Below are 23,585 nucleotides of genomic sequence, written 5' to 3' on the forward strand. Positions count from 1 at the left end.
TTACTCCGTCAATTAAACTCCCTTACTGAACCCTAAACAGGCTTTAGAAAAACCTTGTCGCTGAAACCTGATTCTTGAAAGATAAGGAAGCACACCGACATATAAGATATTTACGCTAGAAGTATGTATACTTGGGTTTATCCATGTGTGTGGAATGGATAGAGAAAAAGCAGTCTTAATTTCATAACTGATTTGTTACAAGTTAGGGATAAAGGATGAGCTTATGAAAAAGATTCTCGGCTGGGTGAAAATTTCTCGTTGGAGCAGAAGGCAGGACAATATCTCACAGTTAAGGGCTTCTAACTGCTGCCTCAGATACATGTTAAAAAAACAAGAAAAATGGTGCTTAAAAGAACAGGAGGTAATCCACCCAGTTGCACCAAAAAAAAAAAAAAGTTATACGTTAGCTTCTTAAATGTCATTTACCCAAGGTGATGAATAGGGTTTCAAGTGCCATTAGTACAAAGCAGTAATTCTCTGTTCCCACGTCAACCTCCAGGATTTCAGACAGAAAGAAACCACATTCATCAAATTATTGTTTGAACATTCGGACTCGAAAAAGCACAAGATTTCTCATTGTGTTCCAGCTACTGATGTGCTTTTCAGCAATACTTATGACATCAAGATCATACTCACTTTGAGGTCATTTTTTAAATACATATTTTTCGATGCCTGTTACTAGCTTTAGTAACAGATTTGTCAAATTCATTCAAACCTACTCAAGACTTTCAAGCAACAATCAACACGAGAGGAATTATTTTGTGGTTTTGATTGAAGATGACCCTCATCTGAAACATGTAATTCCTTGCAGTCAGTGGAAGGCAGTATTGAAACCCAACTAAGAAGTCCAGTTTTTCAACTAGCACTTCCAGTGAATTAGTGAACGAAGGCCAGTTGGAAATGAGTCTATAGAACCGGCAATTGCATGCAAAGGATTAAGTATGAGGACTAATAATCAGGATTTCTGACTAAACCAGGATCTGGATTCATGATATGCAGAGTAAGGCATGACTACTCATGAACAGTCGAAAAATACTTCAAGGTGCCAACTTCCTGCCAACGCTCCATTTGCATAAAGAGAAGCATTAATGAGGGGCATATTTTGTTTATATCTTTAAATTTTGTTCACTCCTTTATTGTATGAATGGTCAAGTGTCATTATTCATAAAATGGTTTGGGTTGGAAGGGACCTTAAAGATCACCTAGTTCAACCCCCTGCCATGGGCAGGGACACCTTCCACTAGACGAGGTTGCTCAAAGCCCCATCCAGCCTGGCCTTGAACACTGCCAGGGATGGGGCATTCAAAACTGCTCTGGGCAACCTCCTTCCAGTGTCTCACCAATTATTCCTTCTCATCAGCCTGACATTTTAAGTAGAGCACAACAGTTATGTTAGCTCAAGTCAGGTAAATTATCTCACTGATTATGGAGGTTATATTAGCTAATATAATCTTCAAGCTATTAATATGGAAAATAAACTCACTGTCTGCGAGTCTTGGGAAGAAACCCCACCATCTCCATGGCTAGTTGTAACCGCTCAAAGTCATGCTTCAAGTCCTCCCCTTCCACGGAAAAGCAGTCCTGTTCGGTTCAAACAGAAAGATTAAGCATTGAAAGAAACTAAGATAGAACACGTCCAGATGGCCAAGTCAACACTTCATAAATATCATTTAGTGATCTCCATGCCTTTTATCAGCAACTAGAACATTTCCAATCCGGCACTGGGAAATGAGATATCCAGGAGGCCCCACTGACATTATGGGGAGTAACTGTGGCTAATTACTCCCGACATCCAGCCCAGGGAGAGGGGGATTCACAGCACCATAGCAGATACAGCAAGAAACGTATATGCAATACAATAAAAGACCAGGATTAGCTCCAGCAGCAAGGCAGAATTTTTCTTCTTAAATATTAGAAAGAGTACGCACAATTAAAAGTTTGATTTTTTTTTTAATATTCTTTTTTAAAGTTTGACTTTTTCTTTTTTTTTTTTTTTTTTTTTAAAATCAAGCTGTTTAGGAGAATCTGCTTCTACAAGGACTTTATGGAAAAGCTAACCAGAGTGCAAATTTCAATACAATAATTACTTATTGTCTACACAAATATTTTTCTCTGTACTGTGTTTTTCTCCAGCACAGTGAGATTGTCCTTCAAAGGACACTACATCTCCACCACAAATGCCTTGGTTTGAATGGCCTGGACCTCAGAGAGGACTACGTTGGTATACCTTTTCCAGAATAACATTTTTGGCTAATTTTTCCTGGAGAGACATCCTTATTTCCTAGGCTTAACCTCTAATGCAGGAGGTGAGTTGCACCATTCTAACCGTATGGGGGAAAATTAGCATACACAAAGGATGCAAATTAACAACAAGATGAAATATGTTACACATTTACAGGCAGTTTATTCCACATTAAGTCCTGGTCCATTAGGAGTTCCTATAACTAAAGAGGAAGAGTTCAGTTTTAAAATAGAATTCACATAATTTCACGTAAAATATCAGTGAATTAAATCCTGCATAGGAAAGTTTTAAATATATTTTTCACTAACCTTATTCTAGCTCCCAAGAAGTTTTCTAAAAATGTGAGCATTGAGAGAATTTGAAATCCACTACATGTTATATTTCTTGGAGGCTAATGTGTCCGAACAGTTTAGTTTTTCAGATAATCCCCAACCTGACAGCAGTCATTGATACTTTCAGGGAAATCCGATGACATTCTGGACCCAACTAATATTGTCCTGCATCAATATTTAGGGAACATAAATGCTCCTTAAACAAGTGTATAAACTATTAATGCCAAGTTCCTTCTGCTTTGGCTCACCGTGGGCCCCCCATGGATTATCAATTATTCTCCCTCGCTTCAGAGCCCATATTTAATACTTTTTCCCCTTGCTGCCTACAAAAATGCCCAATCTCTGAACCAAAATTAGTTTATTGTGCATCACACAATATAGTGTTATCTTAAACCTCAGAATATTTTACTAAGACTTTAACAGAGACTTTCTACAAGTTAATCCAGGTATGTTAATTAAAAACTATAGCTGCAGTTACAGTGACAATTAATTAAGCAGCTGTATCCACATAGTTTCTTTCGGTCATTTGTCTGTAAATCATATTTACCACATGAGCAAGCGTGCACAAACTTTTGCACAAATAATTCTGAAAGTCTGCACTAAACAGGGTTACGTGAATACTACAGTGAACATCATTAAACAGGTACCAAGTAGTCACAGGATGATGACTGTTACTTGAACAGACACTCGTACTTACTTGTAGTCCATAGAATAAACCATAAATACAGAATATATAGAATGAAGTTATTTTATAGTATCAGCTTTGTGTCTTACAGCACCTATCCGCATTTAGAGCCTCACAACTGTATCAGTGATATGTACTTCATCCCACTCCGTAGCATCGTTACAGCGATAGCTACTGATTATAGGGGGAAATTCTTATTTAAGAGATTTATTTCAACATAGAAGACTACTCACACACAAGTGCCCTATCCCCTCGACTAAAAGCTAGAGAAGTTCAACTGGACAAGAAAATCAAAAATTTTTTATCAATGGTCCTCAGGGACAACAACATACAGCATGGATGAAGTGAATTTAGAGATGTTGAACACTAAGACCATTTAAAAACACGCGCAGCACCAATGAACGTAGGGTTTTAAATTTAACGAGAAAATAACACGCCTGCTTGTTCTTAGGAAATACTCATTAGAAAAGTGACACTTCCACCTTTTATTAATAGATGATTGAAAATTACCCTTTTTAAGAGATGTATAAGGTGTTTGTCTGTATATATTATCCAAAGGAATGCAACAAAGACATCTACACTATGTATCAGTAACATCAGCAGGCATCAACAACGCAATTATTTACACCATAAAATATCAGGATAAGAACTGTCCCTCCTAAACTCCAACCTTGGCCAACTGGCTTCCTCGGCCACTACACATACACTGAGGAGAACCTAGTGAAGTTTTCACACCCACTGTGGTGGGACCTGGAGTCTGCAGGACAATAATATACCCACAAGTTCTGCAAAAAAAAGTCTTCTTTAAAACTTTTTTGAAAGACACCAAGCGTCGCTTTTAGTGGTGCTACACATTCCAGGAGACAATTTCATTTTGTGGCATCATTCATCCAAAATTAAGTCACAAGTCAACAGCAAAACACCATAGACAACTCAGAAGTAGCACAATCTACGCCAAAGGCAATTTAATTAATGATTTACATAACAATTGCCAAACTCATTAATCCGCATGGAAAGGCCGTTTGCAAATTTTCTACTTAAAAACAGATGCTCTCTGTAGTGTTTCAGCTCTACTCTTTCCTAATGGATGATAATTATTAAAAAAAGGAGTTTCTTTGATATTAGGGCAGACAAGCATTACGAAGTCCATGCCCACAGACCAAACTCGTCATTAATATTCTGCCGGGGCAATTAGTTTCCCAGCAAAAGTGAGTCCCCTGCTTACTATTGTCACATCGAAGCAATCCATGGATTTCCACGGAAAGTTTAAAGAGGACATAATAAATAGGGTTTCTTTATAAACTGGACATCTGCAGCGGGTTGAGTCCATGGTTATGAGGAGAGGTCCCGGGTATGCTTAAGAGTGAATCATCAACAGAAGCAAAGATGTGATTTACTACGAATATCACAGAAAATGATCCTGAGCAAAATAAAATACCAGATAAACAGCCAAATTGTAACGGCACGCAGTTTTGCTGTGCAAAATAAGGATATATAACATGATAATCCCTGAGCTGGCAGGGCATTATTGGCCCCTCCAGGAGAAGGTATCAAATTTGGGGTTTGTTTTAATTTTAATTCCTCCAGTAAATTGTCCTAACCCGTTCCTTAAGCAATTAAGGTCTTTGCAACTCAGTAAAGTGCATTAAGGTATATAGAAAAGCATCTGCTCTTCACTCCCTGCTCTTCTAGAACCTCTAAGGATGCTGATGTATTAAGGAGGCCAATACAATATTTAACATTTTTAAATTTTGGGGGCTTAGACTCCCTTTCCCTCCTCCCCTCCTAAGGATTTTGCAGTGAAATCTTGCTGTTAAGAGGCTTATTTAGCCCGAGTGAAACCCAGCTCCTTCACAGATTACCTCTTACTCGTCCAGATGCATCAGCTAGAGTTCGGCAACCATTAAGCACACGGCAAAATTAGCAGGAACAGCATGCAGCTGATCTGAAACATGCTTCCCCGTGCAAGACAAAACCAACAGAGACCATCACGGGACACACAGACACCCAAAGCACGTCGCCAACTGAAGCCACCGCCTCCGACTCGGTTGCGCAGGAGGAGCCAGGGAAGGGGGAGAAGCTTCACCATTCCCTTTTTTGGGTCGATCCATTTGGAAAGGATGATCGTGTCAGCAGAACTATTTTAGGAGAAGGAATTGGTTTTGCGTTCTGAATAATATCAGGATTTGATTTTCTCGCAAATGGTTGGCGGGGATGTTTTTGGGTTTGTCTTTTTTTTCCCCTGGAAGCTGCAGAGCAGATACACTGCTACAGCCATCATGAACTGATGCATCTCTTAGGGCTTCAAGAGACTGATTTGCTGTTTTATCAGAAAGGAATTTCAATTTTCACATTGCTGCCATGTCACAATTTCCATAAATCATCATGTATTATATCAAGAAGGAACAAAAAAAAAAAACCCCACTTAGTTTGCTAAAACTAGATAATCACATCCAACTGTCGAAGAAGCTTTCCAGATGGAAGGAACCAAAAAAGGGCAAGGGAGAAAACACCTGTATTGTCATGAGCTAACACACAAGCGACACCACTGCAGGGCAGAGGAAGGGAGAGGGTAATTAATAGGTTAAACTTAATTTGACTTCGTTTTCTGCTCAGGTCTTGGTGGACCTAACAAATTCAAGTGAGCAGCAGCCCTGCACCAGCAACACAGAAGACGCGAGTACTTGTACTGACCGGCTCAGAGTCATAGCAACAATCATCCCAGCTCTGTCTGAGGGGTTTCTTTGTCATCTGAAAGCAAGGCAGACCGGGTTAAGTAGTGTTCAGACCAAAAAATAACTCCCACTACCTGCTCTTTAACCAGGGCAGCAACGCTGACTTTCCAAGTAAAATAATTGTTGTTATTCTGCATAGTCATTCCTTACTTTTATTTTTTTTAAAGTAAGATTTATAATGCTTTTGCATTCATGGTGCTCTGATTCCTGCTTACAGTATTTTCAAGACAGTGAGGACCTCTCATGCAATAAGCTTAATGGATTTTAAGATCTTTTCTTTTTCTCCACGGTTGGAGAAACCTTTGGTTCACCTAGAGCTGAAGAGCTATTGATGGAAAAATCACACTGAAGAGCCGATTTTTTTTGTTTCTACTCTCAACCTCTGCTCTAGACACATGTAAGTGCTGCAAAAGTGCGATTCTCCGACCGATTAGAAAGCAACACTTGAAAGCTTTTTAGGAATTTGTATCTTTTTTCCAATCAGACAGAGATGGAGTTGAGAGAAGTCAAAGCACATGTCAGTGACCAGTCCCAAGAGGGAGAGACACGTGGCACCAGAGCTCCTGAGGAACTGAAAGTAAGGATCTAATCCTGCAAATCACTAATTTGAAAACGGACAAATGTGAATAACCAGCACAGAAAATATTCAGCAAGTGGCAGGCTATGCAATGGGAGGTATACCTGCCATTGGTATGATATGGAGAAGTCATCCAAACTTAGGGGATAGTTTAAGTAAATTTGCTTTTAAAAAAAAAGTATTATTTTTTTTTCCAAACCTGCTCCCTGCATTTACAGATCAACAAAATAACAGCACATTTTGGTGAAATATCTGAACAGATTATTTCTCATCTGCAATGCAAAATGCACGTTCGTTTTGCATAACACAACGTGAGCTGAGGAACCTGGGAGAATGAAAATAACGCTTGACTCAAGGACTGAGTCAGTCCTTGACTTAAGGGGTCTGGTTCAATATTTTATAGCTTTTCAATTTTAATATTTAATTTTTAGTTAAACACTTAGGTTCATTTCTGAGCTCGTTCTTTTTCCTTTTAGAAAGGCAGGGATTTCTCTAAGACACGTTTAAGAAGCTACTGTAAATGCTCAAGGGTCATTTTATAATTTTCCCCTTTTATGTTTCCAAAGTTTCTTTTTCTATTCTTCCACTACCTCTTTTTCCTTTTTTCTCCTTATTTTCCTTTTTCCCCTTTGCCTATAGGGCACAGGAAAGCTGTTACTGCACTGCCAGACAGCCTTAATATGAAACAATGCCCTGAACACATCTAAAGGAGCCCTTTTCCCATAGTTGTCGAGTCAAATGGTCTCTCTAATACTAACAATAATAAAAAAATATTATAATAAAAACCCTAAAAATTCAGATTGTCACTATTGTCCATACACTGTGTTCAGGCGAGTCCAGAGTCTGCTTCCCTGATCCACTGGACGTACCTCAGCATCCTTCACCAGCCTACTTGCCCACAGCATCCTAATTTAGATTAAAATAAACGTTTCAACCTAAATTATCGCATTCCTACTAGTTCTACACACTACATGCCATTGGATTTATAATTTTACTTTAAATATTAATGCCCTTAAACTGCTATTAAAAAAAAGAAGGACTATAATTAAAAGCAATGTTTTCGACTAACATAAAACTACCGGATTGCCCAACAAAACCCGTGAATCTGACAAAACATTCGATCCAAACGAGCCTGGCACTTCCCCGCTGCAAAACGGCAGCGCAGATGGTCGTGAAGATCACACCACGTTCTCCAACTAACGCCTGAGGCACAAAGACAGCGAGCAAAAAGCCTTCAGCTCTTCATGTTACTCATTTGTGTGAATTTCCCGATCCTGCTAAGAGTGGGTGGGAGTCGTTAATATTACAATAGATTTTGGCTTTGATAGCCCGCTTTAAAAAGGTCTTTAAAAAGCCCCAGGTAATTGAGATATATTCCGGAGTTAAATTATATTTCTAGAAAATCTAAAGGCTATTTGGGTTGCACTGTGGGTACAAGTTTCTCTCCAGCTTATGGGTTAAGTCACTCTTTATTGCTAATCATGTTTCAGCTCCAAGAAAATTGCAGTTAGTAAAAATCAACGTATAACCTAACTACTCTTCCACATATTCCTACTCCTCTTTTTTTTTTTTTTTTTTTTTTGAGCAAAAAGCAGTAAAGTCCCTATTCACAAGCACCAGTGGACAACTGCATCTTAAATACCTGAAGTAAATCATATTTTCCAAAGTATGAGTTTATTTGGCCTTTGGTAATACCTCACTCATTTTTAATTCACACATTTTCAATGGTTGCTGTGTTTTTATTTATATTAAACTTATTATATTGTTAAATTCAAAGGATCATGCTAACAGCCAGCCATGAAGCTACAGAATTAGGACTACCTCATGCAAGACGTTATATCCTGAAGAGCTACTAGTATTACACATTTTGCCCTTTTCTCCTACTCAGCAGACAGATGTTAATGAGTAAATGACATTCACACAGATAACAGGTAAATTATTACTGTTTCTCCCTTCGACAATTAAAAACAGAATATATTTAACATATCCCAGGTAGGGGACAAAAATGGAAAACACTGATCTTTTTTTTTTTTTTCATACTATCAGGTGTTCAGATTGCCAATGCAGAATTATTTCCAATGACGGAAGGCTGCCTTTAGAGCGTTAAGACAACCCATTCTTACTACTCCACACATTTTTTTTATTAGCATTAAATATCAGCAGTAGAAAAGGCAAGACCATGTATTGTATTCCTGTATAGTATTCCCACCTGGTTGAGGTAATGATATTCCTCAGGCTGCTTCAGATGAAATGCTGATCTCTCTTCCTCGCTCGCTCCTGCCAGGAGGTAATAAAATACATGGTAGTTCCTGGTGACAAATAAAAAAAAAAAAGATGTTAGACTTCAAAATAAACAGCAGCATTAAGCAGAGAAGCGCATGTAAACCTCATAACCTGATTTTCCAGCTTCCAAACTCAGAGCTGAACACTGTTTAGAAATGGGCCATCCCCACTTTGCAGTGATGTAAAAGATTAAATTAAGTAATGGAGAATGAGACCCCTCTTTTCCATCCAAGGACATCCACTGCCCTAGAATATACTTAAAGAATTCCTAGCCGACATCGTCACGTTTTCCTTCAGAAACATGTGCAATGCCTACATATTTATTAGAATCAAAACAACATATTTCCTTGCAATGCAGAAATTATTATTATTTTTAATACCTTATTACCATTAAAAAGGTAATGATTTTGCAGTTGCAGTTCTGTAAGACAGAACGGAAAAATCTTCCATTTTTACGGCTTCTCAAATATTCAAAATACTTGAATATTACTAATACTAAAAACACCCCAAGTGACACTCATCTGTTTTGCTTCAAGACAACTCTACCATGGATTAACGCTAAGAACGTAGCCGTATTTCTAAAATTAAAACTTTGCTTTTGTGTTGGATGTTTTCCAAGAGGAACCAAGTTTAATCATCTTGCAACACCCAAGAGTACATTTGTCAAGGCTGTACATGCTATTTAACTTCGGGATCAGCCCATGAGCATTCGAGAAAACTTCTCGCACATCTGTCTCAAAAGGGAAACACAGACAGAAGTGCCAAGAGTCGAAAGACAACTAGAAGCAGCAAATTTATTTAAAATCAGAGTAAGAATTACTGAGAGAGGAGTAGGTAACAAATAATATGTTGCAATTAGGAAAGAACAATTTGCTTAAATTTGTTGTCTATATAATGTTAGCTTTTTCTAGAAGCCCTTCTTATGGCTTCAATGTGTTAAGAACTGTAAACCAGAACCAAAATACCATCTCCCCCCCCCAAATTAGGTATTAAATAGCGTACAAGTTGCACAAGAAAACAAATAGCACATAATAATCCATACGACATGAATCATAAAGACAATGGAAAATATAAGTCAAGGACTGTCAATAAAATAATGGAGTTTATTCTCCCTGGGCAGTACATTCCTCCCTAAACAGCAAAATGCAAAATGCATTATTTATCTTTGAAGCACAGGGTTAGGAGCGTGAAAATCCTCATCCCCCCCGTGCCAGCTCAAACAGGGTTTTAAGCTATCTGTGCCACGTTATTGGCACATATAGAAGTCAAAACCAACCCTGTAAGCAAAATATAGGCACCTACCGTTCATTGTGCTCCTGATAGACTAGTCTTGATTTCTCCAGGAGGTACTTTTCAACATAAGCTCTGGAAGGAAAAAATAAAAGCGTTATTCATTGACCCAATATTCAACTTAAACGAACACAGCTTTACCAGGACTTTTCAGTCTTAGTACGCACAAAAAAAGTTTCAGCCTTGTTTCACTTAGTTATATAAATTTCTTCCTAGGCAGAACAAGCCCAATATTATGTTTGGCTTTTGAGGTTTTTTTGGTTTGATACAAAGCCAACACTAACTTGGATATGAAAAACATGATCTCTGATGCGTTAGCCTATGGGCAGGGAGTGCAGGGGGAAATTCTGACAGCAACGAAGAATCTCAGATACCTATTTAATCCAAAGCCAGCAAAATAAAATTGCTTGCAGACCGAGATCTGTGCACATAAGAAATACATCTGGGTGCAAAAGTTTGCAAGATCAGATTTAGCTGCAGAATCGGTCCCCAAATCACCATTCCCTCTTCCAGAAGAGCCACTTCTCAACAAAAACTCGGGTTATTAACTTGTGGCTACGGTCAAAAAATAAACAATTGCAAAAGCTCCTTATTGGAGTTTACATTTTATCCTAAGAGCCTCCGTAATAAACATGTTTAATTTACATATTAAATACTTTTTTCAAGCTTGTAGAGCTAAAACAAGCTTCGACAGGTTTTTTCTTCCAAACAATACTAACCAGTAATGATAGGGATTTAGAAACGGAGTTATAATTGGCAGTTTTGATGATGTAGCTGTGCTTTTCCAGCTACAGACGCCCAGTGACGTGGCACCGACATTAGCAGCCATGTATGAAGCAGGAAACCCACTGAACCTTGGGCATGGTAGGACAAGGAGGTGCCTCTATGCTTGCTTCTCCACCATAGTCTCCAAATGGGGAAGACAGACCTATTTATTACTTGCATCTCAGTAATTCTCCCCTCCTTTCACTAAAAAATAAAATACAATAAATCATTTGGACACGCTGCAGAGGTTTTGTGACAACTCTTACGGCAGCTCTCAGGAGAGGTTACTGGAATATCCAGCATATCCAACCCCCAATGGGATGATCTTGCTGGATAGGAGGAGTAAAGACAGACAGACAGCAAAGTAGTATTATTCCTCTGTATGATGTACACCAAAAAGGTTTATTCTTGTTTATTCCCTGCGAGGAGAAAGCTGAGAATAGTCTACAGATATTCCTCGCTGACAGGGTTTTTTTTGTATTCCCTTTCTAACCTGAAACCAATTTTTCCTTCCCAAGCCACACCATAAATTCACTGCAGGCTCGGTGAACAGATGAGTGAAAAAGGCATGAGAGTGTCCCAGATCCCACTCCCACCCCTGGGTAGTAGCTCAGCACGCTGCTGTACGACAACCTGGATCACGTCCACCGCCCTTGACATTGCATCCCTTCCCCTGTGATTTCTGCTCTTATTATAGACTCAAAAAAAGAATCACTCTCATGCAATAATTTAGGTTGGAAAGGTCTTCTAGAGGTCATCTGGTGCAAACCACTATTTAAATCAGGGCAAACTTTTTTATTTTTTTTTTTCTTTTAATTTTTTTGTAGATGCAACTAAAATGCTGTTTTGGTAAAATACTCTTTGCTTAGTGCAAAGGTCATAATGAATACATGTCCCAAGAAGAACGTACGTCCCCTCTTGTAATAGGATAGTGAAAAGGAAAACCAATTTAAGCATAAAAAAGTAGATGTCTCCAAATGTTTTCTTTTCATTTACTGTTGTCAATTATGTCAAATCTACCTTTAGGAGTAAAGAAAACAAGTTCTAAGAATATGATTTTGTGTAAAATACTCATTTAAGCATGCTACAGAGCCTGTACTTAGCATCCTAGGTAACATCATCTGAAATCTGAGACTGAATTTCATATACAAATACCAACATGCAAAACACCCAAGCACAGCATGTCTGAAAGCGTCAACTCATGGTATTTGAGATACAGCCTCATGCCATTGCACAGATTTACCATTATACCAGTGCACTGTTGCTTTTAATTAAAATGTCTCCTATCTGGCTCTTCTGCAATTTTATGGAGCGTGTCAGATGTTGAGGCGTTTGATCATCTTATGAGGACTGAACAGGTTGCAAAGACCTTCCTCCAGAACTCGCTTATCATCGAACAGGACATAATAAATTCATAAAGCCTTATGGGAACACACTTAACTGTAGCCATTGCTCATGCTCCATCAATTTTAAAGACATCTTCAAAGACTTCATTTCATGGGGCGGGGTTGGCTGCTACTAAATCTCTTGGCTATTACATCTCTTAAGTTTCAATTCACTTCAAGTTTGGGGTCATTATATTAATAGGGTTTGTAAGCAAATATCCAAGTGCTATTTTCAGCCTCCAAACAGAGCAAAATTCCGATTTGGGGCTGCAAATTACAGTTACATTAACAATGCAAATAATATGCAGAATACAGGATGATAATTGACTCGGGTTGTGCTTAAAATCTATGCTAAGTTTTAAAAAAAATTAAAATACTTGTGATCTTCTTTGTAAGGCTATGAAAAAAAGCTGTGGTCTCGTATGCCAGGAACAGCTCACAGATTTTTTTAAATGTGTTTTTATTCTCATTGGGGCAGCACTGCAAGCTTATAGCAAAGCACAGTCACACCACACCATGCAACCAAAGACCAAGAAAGTGCATTTTTTTAAAGAAGAGAGAAAATTCCTCTGATATTATGAACTAGAGTATACAAATGCAATGTTACTTGTACCTATCTGCCAAGTATAAATAGAGGCCACTTCCATAGAGCTGACATAGCATGCCAAGATAATACATTGTTAAGGCATTTGTTGGATGCTTTACCCTGTATTTCAGTAGGTATCGAAAAAAAAAACCAACCCAAGGCTTATCCTTTTAAGAGAGCTGTTCCCCAGAATTAAAGAAAAAAAAAAAAGAAAAAGAACATCAGATTTGACGTAGGATGAAAAAACAGCAGGAAGGTACACAGAGTACCCAAGCTCATTTGAAAAATTAATGGAAGCTATTTGTGTGATACTGTTCTGCTGGAAAATAAGAAAGAAAAAATTTTAAAAGCATTTCTCTAAAATAACAACAAAGTCCTAGCAAGAGAGCTCTTAGCTAGCTGCAGAAATTATACAACCCCTGGAATGCCACTTCTACTCTTCGTTTTTCCAGCTGAGTTAATTAACCTGGACAAAAAGCGGAGTTAACAAAGCCCTGCTCATTTAGAGCTAGCTTGAGTCACTTTGTGATGACCTGATACCGTGTAAATTACCTAAAGCCAAAGAAAAGCCAAAGGTTTAGGTAAGTCCACCCAGAAGGTTTCACCCATAGGCTTCCAACCATGCAGCGCTTCTGCCGCAGCCCTCCCCGGGAGAAGGAAGGTTTGAGTCACAGCTGGATGTCCCCTGAGCTTTGGGTAGCAGAAGAGATGCTGAAATAAACTGTGGAGAACCACAACGGAGACAAGGATCTCCTTGCAATGGCCTGGGGGGAAAAAAGGGGCTCTAACTGGTGAAGGGCTGGGTTAAAGAGAGACTTCAGGGTAGAGACAGAAGCATATGGGGAATTAGCGATCAAGAAGAGTCTGGCTCCATCGCCTCTGTAACACCCATCAGGCAGCTGGAGATTAAGTCCCCCTTGGCTTTTTCTTCCTGAGACTGAGCAAAGCCAGCTCGCTCAGCCTCTACTTCCTACCATATGCTCCAGCCCCCTAAGCCAGCCTAGCTAAAACGTTCCCCTTTCCTGCCTTAACTGCTATCTTCAGAGGAAAAGTCCCATTTCAGCGTAATTCTAAAGTTGACATCGTCATTAAGGAGAGCTCAACTGGCTTGAAGCCAGCTCAGGTGTATTCACACTTCAACGCGCAGCTCAGATACGCCAACATTTTCATACCAATGGATTTCAATATGCTAAAAAAAATTATTTTTTTTTTCCCCCCTCTCCATTTTGGGAAACATACTGCCCCAAAAAATTAACCTTCTCTTTTGTGTACCCCTTACAACAGCCTATTTAGGCTCCTTGCGCAGGTAAGAGTACGTACAGCATCTTCAACCTGATTCCCACTTACCCTCGCACGGTGCCCGTCTCCTGATAATTCACTTGAATAAATTTGCCAAAGCGACTCGAGTTGTTGTTATGTGCTGTTTTTGCATTTCCAAAAGCCTGTGAAAAGAGAGAGATGTCATCACTACATTCGAAAAGCCACCGCCTTACCTTATTTATACGCACGTCACTAACAACTTAACTTTGGGGATTTTGCTATCATTGTATAATTAATAAAAAGCATACGATGAAAGTTAGTTGAATGGTCTACAAAATAATACGACGAGCTTCTGGGGACCATCTTGATCTTCAATTTGGTATTCATGAAGGGCAGATAAACACTGTTTAAAAATAAAGTGTTAGCTGTACAAGAGAGAGATAATATTTGAAGTTATTATAGTCTACATTAAGGCTGTGCTTTATTCATTTAAATAAATATAAAAGTACGCTGCTCCAACAAGACTCTAAATTTTAATGAGCTAGAGGAAGCTGCTTTTTAATTATATATGGAATTAGGGGAAAAAAATGCTTTGAAGGCTACTCAGATGTTAGACAATGTCATATCTAGCACCGGCATAACCCAGAGTATTTTCAGCATTTCAGACACTGTCGTTTCGATTTGCTGCTGTTGTTTTTCCAAAATCAAAACGCTTTTAAGTCTTTATTATGCAAAGCTTTTATTAAAACCCTGCCTTACCGAGGCACCTAATGCAGAGTGTCATTTATTGCCATTTAAAAGAAATCTCTGAACAGAAGAGCTATTGGAAACCTGTAAGAACTGCAGCTCAGCTTCACTGAAAACTGGTATTTTCAATTGTGCCTAAATTACTTTCATAAAAATCCGGCCCACGGTGACAGAATCTATCAAACTGCCAGGTCCAATTAATGTTTCATTTATTCAACCAGTTTTGATAATCATTCACCTTTTCTTCTAAGCCACACTTATTTAAGGTAATTGTACACAAGATAATTTCTAAGTGTTGTTTGGGTATGGACATTGAATTACAATTGCAAAAACATTTTGTGCCGAGGCTTAATATCAGAGCTCAGCTCCGAGCTCCCAATAGATTTATTCCCTACTCAGCTATTTATTAGAAAAGATTAAAAGGGCTTTACATCTATAATCTGAAGCTTTTCAAATGACCTTTTCAGATTTAACTTTGCAACTAAAAGCAAAATTAAAGGCCACATTAAATGAAACCTTGGTGAAAAGGCATTCGACACCTTCAGTACCTGCATGATGCACGCTCTCACGTCTACTTTTCTCTTCCCAGGCAGATTTATTTAGCAATCTGGTTAGATTCAATGATCTAAGAACCAAAGGAGGTTTGCTAACAGAATAACAATGTGATTTTTTTCCCCCTATTTGAATACAGGGATTTGTTTAAACTCAAGCTGTTGCATATGAATTCGCTTCAGTTGACAAAAACAAGTTCTGGGATAGCCGAAACCTGCCAAGCAAGCAGATTATACTTGAGAGACGATTTCAGACACACAGCTAAGGAACGCTCCCTTACAGAGGTTTCACATCTTTTCAGGCTACTCACACTTGTTTTCTGCTTATTGCCCCCCAAAATCCTCCCTGCACCCAGCATCCCTCCTCTACCCCACCCTTCGGAGGGCATCGAAGATGCCCACACCTCCAGGAGACCACTGAAGCCCCCAAAACTCTCCTGGCGACAAAAATCCAAGCATCCTCTCCCCAAAAACAGGCATTTCGGCATTAAAAGCTGGGATGCTATTTAACATTTGCAAAGGATTTACCTGTCCTCCTCCAGGTATTTCAGCGAGCAGAGACACAGCAAGAAGCTTATAAGCAGAATATGCTGATATTCAACACAAGCTAGCGCATCGCCATATATTTAGATATTGATTTAAATTATATTAATTATGTTACGAGCATTTCCCTGCAATAGGATCGACCGTAATCTAAAGACATCGCGTTAAGGCAATAAGTTTTCTGTATTAACGTTACTCACTTGAGAACAAACGAGCCAGCAGCAATATGAACTTGAAGAGACCAAACGGAAGGCAGCCCTATTTTAATCACCTTTTCATATAATTTAATAGAGAATTTAAGCAAAAAACAATATTAAAAGGATTTTCTGGTTCAGTTGCCTGTGCTTACACCTTAAGTAATAGCTCATGGAGAGAAATAAGGTCTATTTATTAGGATTTCTTTGGGAAAAGCCTTATCTAGGAATCAATCTTTTTTATTCTGTAACAAGGAACATTTAGAGTCAGAGAAAACATTTCAAATATATGAGTGGGGAACTGCAAGAGTCCTCTTTTTTTTTTTAATGAACTTTTTTCTGGATTAACATGCCAGACCACATTATATTTTATAACCCAACGCCTACAGAAATCATAACCCATAATATCCCTCTTTCATGCATTTTTCTTTATTGCCGATGTAAATGAGAAAGCTCTTTGGATCACGTCTTGTTAAAACTTAAGGCTGACTCTATGGCAGAGGCACGCTGGTGAAGGGCCAACAAGTAGCTAAAGAAACGCCTGATGTTTAACTTGAGACAACTTAATACATTTTTGTTTGGTTTACTCACCGTGTTTCTTTAACAGACCTATTGGGCTATAAAAAAAAAAAGTGCTATTAATTCAATTTATGCATGCCTAATCTAGATATACCTGAACAGGACACCACGTCTTTCTGCAACCAGGGCATAATATATAGTTCAGCCTCGGAAAACACAAAATGAGTTATAACTACTTCCCTAAAACAAATTATCTTCTGTTCTTATTATTTCCCTTTACTGACTCATTGATTCGAAGCTGCTGAGCAGCTCAACGGACAAAACTCCGTAACAGCATTCCTAAAATTCTTGGGGAGACCAAAGCTTTTACTGGCCAGGGCTCAACATTTTGAAAGAAACAAAATTCAATACGTTCCTCTGTAGGAGCCGAGCATCCCTCTGGACCCGGCGCTGGTGATTCAACAGTTTAGAGAAGGCAGAGAAACGAGCAGCTCCATTCCTCCTGCCTCCTACAACCCTCCTGCACAAAGAGATGCTTATCGTGGATGGTGTTGGGGGGGGAAATTAACAGTTTCGTGGCTAAATACTTCACGTTCCTCCTCGCCTGATCCTGAAGGCTCGTGGTCTCTTCATTTTGGACTGAATATTAATGCAATCTGGATTAATTACAGATTACAGCCAGAATAAGGATTATTTTAATGTCTTTCCTGAAATAAGGTTATTTTCCAAACCCCTGCATCTCGGGAAACACCACAGTGACTTGTTCTCATACGCTAATGACAATAAGATGCTGTTACATAGATAATCCTAACTGAATGTCATTCCCCTATAGAATAACAGCTGCATTCCCCTATAGAATAACAGTTTCTGCAGTGAAAGCACTAGTGGAAATACGTGCCTTTGCTTGTGTATTTAAGGTCCCCAGCCCTGCCCTTCTCAAATGAGCCTCTAGCACTCACCTTTAGAGGGAAAAATAAATACATCATTTTATCTTTGCTATATAGAAAGAGAAATGTATTAATAGACAAGAGTTTTTAAATGGTTTTCCGTCTACTTGAAATGTAAATTCAATTTTTCAGAAAGCTGTACCATGAATATATCAGAAGAAAAGCAAGTCAACTGCTTAAATCTCAATACGGGCTATGCCACTGTGGAATAGTTACATTAATAGTTCTATTCCATTGTGGGGCACTGAAGGGACTGGGAGCAAGATTTAGTCATGCTCATTTATGCTAGGGACAAGAAATAGGTTAATATCAGACCAGGGACTGCTGGAAGACTCGTATTCCCTGGTTTACTGTGAATTTTGGAATTCATGAATCAAATGTATTCATAAAGTATGAATGACTTGTAACTGTATAAGCAAGGTGGAAACTCAAAGTGTCAGCCAGCAATACAGCAGCCAGGGAAATAAAACACTCGTCTGAACTTATGCAACTGAAGAGAATATTTGTGAATTAAAATCTTTGCACATATAGGTGCTGGTAAAGGACAAGAGGGGTGCAGAGTCCATACGATGCCCGAAGAGCCCAAGCCCTAAGGCACGGGGACTGCACTAAAGATGACAGCATAGGAAAAGTCTGTTTACCATCAACTAACATCAACACAAGGCCAGGGCAAGACTTAGATGGACGTGACACAAACGATGTAATAGCGAGGATTCAATGCACATGTCAGATGTGCATTTGCATGCTTTACCTATGGCTTCTCTTAGAGAAGCCCAGCGTATGCTTCCACAAAGAGTGGTGGTTTTAAACATCACCTGTAATTTATTTCTAGATTTGAAGGCTGTTTTTCCCAATATTCTATACATTAGGCTTGGAAAAAAATAATAATTCACAAATATCTTTATTCCAACAGAAAAAAAAGACACAGGAAAAAAATACCATATTGAAATTTTGTAATTTTCATGTCCTTTTTATGTGACCAGTGCATTCACTGGCTTTTTAAGTTATTCTCTGTAGCTACGAATTCCTTTCTGCATCTTGAAACATAAACAGCTGGATGATAAACATCATTTTTGCTTGTTTTCATTCAACCTGCAACCACGCTCCCAGAACTCTTCTTGTCCTCTTATGTTGTTTTTTAACAGAAATATATTGAATTATGGCCAGAACATAAAATGCATCTAGACTACTTAAGTTAGAGCCTTGCTAAACCCCTTCTCATTATTGCTTCTGCCCTGGGAAATACTTCTTTTAAATCTGCAGCTCACCACCTGATAAAACCTATCAACCCGAATTGCACAGCTAAAACTGTACCACTTTGACGTATCTCCCCCAGCTTTCAGTTTCCATCAAGACCCTGAAAGCCACCTCTCTGCAGCAGAGACCACAACACCTAAATAAGCACCTAAATAAGCACCAAAGCCAAAAAGCATGAGCTACAACTTGCATTCCTGCAAAGTAAAATAGCATTTATGTGAATCCTTCAAGGCGTTGTTCTGCATGGCCAAGCAATAATACTGAATATCTAGTTTATAGCAATTAAATATGAGTTTCAAGTGCTGGCACCTCGTTCGTTAATTCTCTTTGTTGTGGCTAGATGTTCCATGCTGCCTAATGAAACCATCGATGCTTTTATGGTAAAAAGCACAAACCACAAAGTATTTATAGCGTTCGTGCTGCAATGCTCGAGCAGAGTTTTCACCGAGAATGACCTGCAACGCTGAACTGCCAAACACTGACCTTTAAAATCTTTTAAAGATTTCTCTTTCGTTATTTTTTTCTTCAGTGGGCCACTGGAGCACACTGCAGAGCCCAAACCCAATTTTCCTGACAAAGCGGTTTAAACACAAGGTCTATAATGACAAAATACAATTTTTTTTTTTTGTATTATAAATTGGTAATGTTTTTCTCCAACATTTTAGAGAAAATTTCTCCTGGCTGTTGACATAAGCAGAAGACTTTGAATGGCAAGTAGGAGTTTGAAAAGACTACATATGCACATATATCTCTAAAATCTCCAAGTCTCTCACACATACCAGGATTTATATCCAACTTAGACTAATTCACAACACATTTTAAGGTATTCCTCCTCAATGCACCCCCCCCGTTTAGTTGATAACCCCCATGGCATCTCCTGGTTGGCAATACCTACAGCATACAGAAGGTTGCGTGAAATAAAACAACTCAGCATTTTTAAAAGAAAGTATTTGCAAAGTTCCAGCTGCTGCTGTACCACAAGAAATAATAATAATAATAAATTAAAAAATAAAAATAGTAACAATAAAATAATACTAGATCTATGTTTTTCTTCCTTGCAATACAAGTCTGTTGCAGGTAAAAGAAGAAATTAAAAGCACTCAAACCTCTGCAAGACCTGCAGCAGCTGGCTGTTCAAAGGTGCTGGCGATTTGATCCGTGGTGGGAATCCAACTCCCCATCAAGCCAAGAAACAGCAAGTGCTCTAGGACAAGACCCTGAGCCCACTCGACCTGCTTTGAGCACGGATGGCCCAGATATCCTCTGGAGGTCCCTGCCAACCTCAATTATTCTTCAGTTTTCAAGTATCTAGCCATCTTCCTCACTATTCTGGTGCAGAGAGAGCAGGGACATGAAAGTCGTGTCTCAACACATTGCCTAGAACAAAATCCAGTCCTCTACTAGTCTTTGATAGCAAACCACAGCAGAACATCTCTTCGGTGGTGTTTGCTTTTTGTAGTGTCTCCTATCAGCGTGATTTTTTTTTGCTTACAAGCTTCTCAAAACCATGTAGTTTTCTGTTTCTTCCCATAAAATTAGTAATGCAATTTTTTTTAAGCTGGCACAGCAACCGAAAGATGCAACCCTGTCCTCTCCTTGCTTTTCATTCCCCATCAAAGAACCTTTCAAATACACGACCTGCAAATACTTCAGATGGGGAAAGTCCAAAGGATAAAGACACCTGGGAAGTGCTGATTAGACCCTTCCTCTCCCTCCTGTCCACATGGACCTTATGTAGAACATGTCCATATGGACAGGCTTCCAAAGACTTACCGAAGGTCCAAAACCATATTTAAGGGGTCTCCCCGCTCCAAACAAACATACCATTTGTTGCATTTATGAAGGTTAAAACACTCTTCATCTCACTGTCAATGACGGCGCACCCTTCACTATGCAGAATTAAACTCAGCAGTATTCTTTCAACATAGAGCATATCAAATACTTCATTTCATAATTATAATTATTGAATGGCAGGCAAGTGAGTTCTACCATATTACCAGACATACCTTCTTGTAATTTAACTTATGTATAAAATACTACTCTCATGATACAGGCTATGAAACATCTTTTTTAATTATCTTTTTTTTTTCGTTACAGATAGTTCATGCCAACTAAAAATGTCTCAGCATTGTAAAACATTTGCACTAAACCTACCTGGCCACAGCAAAACTGAGACTATTCAAGGGCAGCAATTCCCCCCTCTGCTGAATCAAGTCGCCATCCTGGGACGGAGCAATTAACCAACGAATCTTTTGCAGTAATTAGGCTTAAAATACAGGGTCAGTTCAGACTGCTTGCCTTTGTGCACTTAAGAGTTCACACCCCCTAATACAAATATGGGAGAAAATGACTTTTAATGGGAGAACACTGACATGGAGAAGGTTTTGGGGTCAATTTAATTGAATAAAAGAAGTGCCAGTGTATGTAATGGAAATATCAAGAGCACCACTAAATACACTTATAGAGTAAGACACCCTAGATAAAATACTATAAAAGTCATTACAACACACACTTGTTTGGGAGATTTAAAGCTCTGCTGATGCAGGTGCTCTATCAGCTATGTAAGAAATAGGATTTAGCATCTGCATTCCTGGCAAACGCTTCAATGTTGGCAGAATATTCCTCCTTTTCCCACACTTGAGCACAGGATCAGCCCATTTCAGCTTCTTCCTTTTAAGCAACGCTCCGGGAAAAAAGGAATTACCACGTAACCACGATGCAACAAAATAAAACCCCAAAACCAAACTAAAGCCTCCTACTTAAGTCCTCTTCCCGAATGGGGACAGTTTTCCTATGCAAGTGCCGTAACGGGAAAAAAAAAAAAAACCAAACTGGCTAAGCTGGCAGACAGTCGTCGGCAAATGTCGCTACGGATGGATCCTGGAGGCAGAGGCTGCCAAATCCGTAAGGTCTGGCTCGCATCCCTGGTCCTCTGCTCACACATTTATTTTTTTATGCATAGGGTGGATGGCCCTGGGAAGAGCAGCCAAACGCACGTGTTTTCCAGCAAGCTCGCTCACATGGGCCAACAAACTTTTTGGTGGGAAAAAATCTTCAGCCTGGGTTCAGCTTTGGATTTACAAAAGTATCCCAACATGAAGTTGGGAAGCTCGGTGTTATTACAGTGATCTCTCCAACCCAGGGGATGCTTACAACTCCCAACATTTATATTCTGCAGCCAAAGAACAAACTTTACTACATCAGATGCAGATAGCAAGTGTCTGACAGGTCCCAGGACCGAGCAAAATCTCCTTAATCGGTGCTTGAAATTATTTCTTTCATACTGATAGAGATATAAAATAATCACAGAGCAATAAAATGACCAGTTGAAAACAAGTCATGGCTTAAGGAGGAGACTTTACGCTCTCCCAGTAGGCAACACAAGTACCATAAACGAGCACTACAGCAGAAACAAAACAGCACTAATCGAATATTGACAGATAAAAACCCCTTAATATATATTTAAAGTGACTATCAAAAAGGTTACCTTATATATTACAACATCAAGTCATACCATGATTTCCTCACCTTGCATAATCCGTTTTTGCAGAGCTAGATTAAGCACAGCGATGCATCACAAACAGCTGATGCTGCAATTAAAACTCCTCTGTAATTGCTAGAAATAACCCCGCGGTGTGTCAGGACCACAGCTGATTTCCTTTACTTTAAATAAAGTCTTATTGCAAATAATACATCCCTTGAGCTGAGCAGATGACAACACACGCAGCACCAGGATTGCCCTTTTTCTCAAGGTTGAGGCTTTCGAGTCTCCAAAGCTGTTGACCACTCGTGTCTCACCTGCTGTGAAGCCATTGTTAAAGAAAATATGACTTCTCCATTTCCAAACCCAGACAAACATCCACGTGTTTCAGTGCTCTGCAGAAGATGGGGGCAAATTGCTGCCTCCAAAGCATCTCCCACAGCTTTTTAGTGCATCGAGCATTACAGACAGCTTTAGAAAGGCAGTCCTCACCCGTGGCTTCATGTACTTCCAAAAGTAAATGTTTGGGTCTTTTTGGCCAGAAGCACGTTGTCTTGGAAACACTGATGTTTCAAATGATACAACACACAACATCCCAAACCAAGCACTATTTTTTAAGACATAATTCCATTATGCAAAAACATCCATGCAGGAGACTACATTCCCTTAGGACAACGTTGTAGGACAACACGTTTTGCCATACGCAAGTTCTTATCCCCGCTGTTGCTTTTTGACAGCTCTAGTAGCACTCAGAAGCGCTTGCTGAAGCTGTGACTCACTTATTTTAAGAGCTGGTGATGACAGGTCGGTATTGCCGACAGCTCACCCAAGCCCGGGCTGCGGCTCTTGCTGCAACACTGCTTGCTTCGGGTGGTGGAGCTGTGGACCTTCAGGCCAAGGGCAGGTCTGGAAACAAGCCATCAAAGTTTGGGGAGGTCTTCTTGAAGAAGAGCACCTCCAACGCAACGCCAACCTCAGCTGGAGCTAAGAGCTGCTGCCTAGCATAGAAGCGAAACATCGCCCATCGGCAAGAGTCTCGTCCCTTTGAGGGGCATCTCTGCTAGCTTCCATCCCCTCCTCACCAACCATCAGCCTCTAATTTAGGGAGAGGGATCTGGTCTGGTGTACAACCCTTGGACACCCTCCAGCCCCTGGAGGAGGCCTCTCAAAGTCCCTTCAAAACCCTATTTTTTTTCCTTTTTTTAA

The 23,585-nt window shown here is 39.4% G+C and overlaps 1 protein-coding gene across 1 annotated transcript in view; it reads right to left on the reverse strand.

The window, feature by feature from the left end:
* The window catches only part of MYO9A (myosin IXA), a 153,789-nt gene that overhangs the window by 108,087 nt on the left and 22,117 nt on the right, over window positions 1–23,585 (reverse strand). Inside the window, 5 exon segments of the mRNA XM_050903446.1 lie at window positions 1,484–1,581; window positions 5,954–6,010; window positions 8,781–8,880; window positions 10,157–10,219; window positions 14,228–14,322. Of these exon segments, the coding sequence (XP_050759403.1) occupies window positions 1,484–1,581; window positions 5,954–6,010; window positions 8,781–8,880; window positions 10,157–10,219; window positions 14,228–14,322 (413 nt within the window).

This window comes from Gymnogyps californianus, chromosome 11 (assembly GCF_018139145.2).
Source record: "Gymnogyps californianus isolate 813 chromosome 11, ASM1813914v2, whole genome shotgun sequence".
Taxonomy (NCBI): Eukaryota; Metazoa; Chordata; class Aves; order Accipitriformes; family Cathartidae; genus Gymnogyps; species Gymnogyps californianus.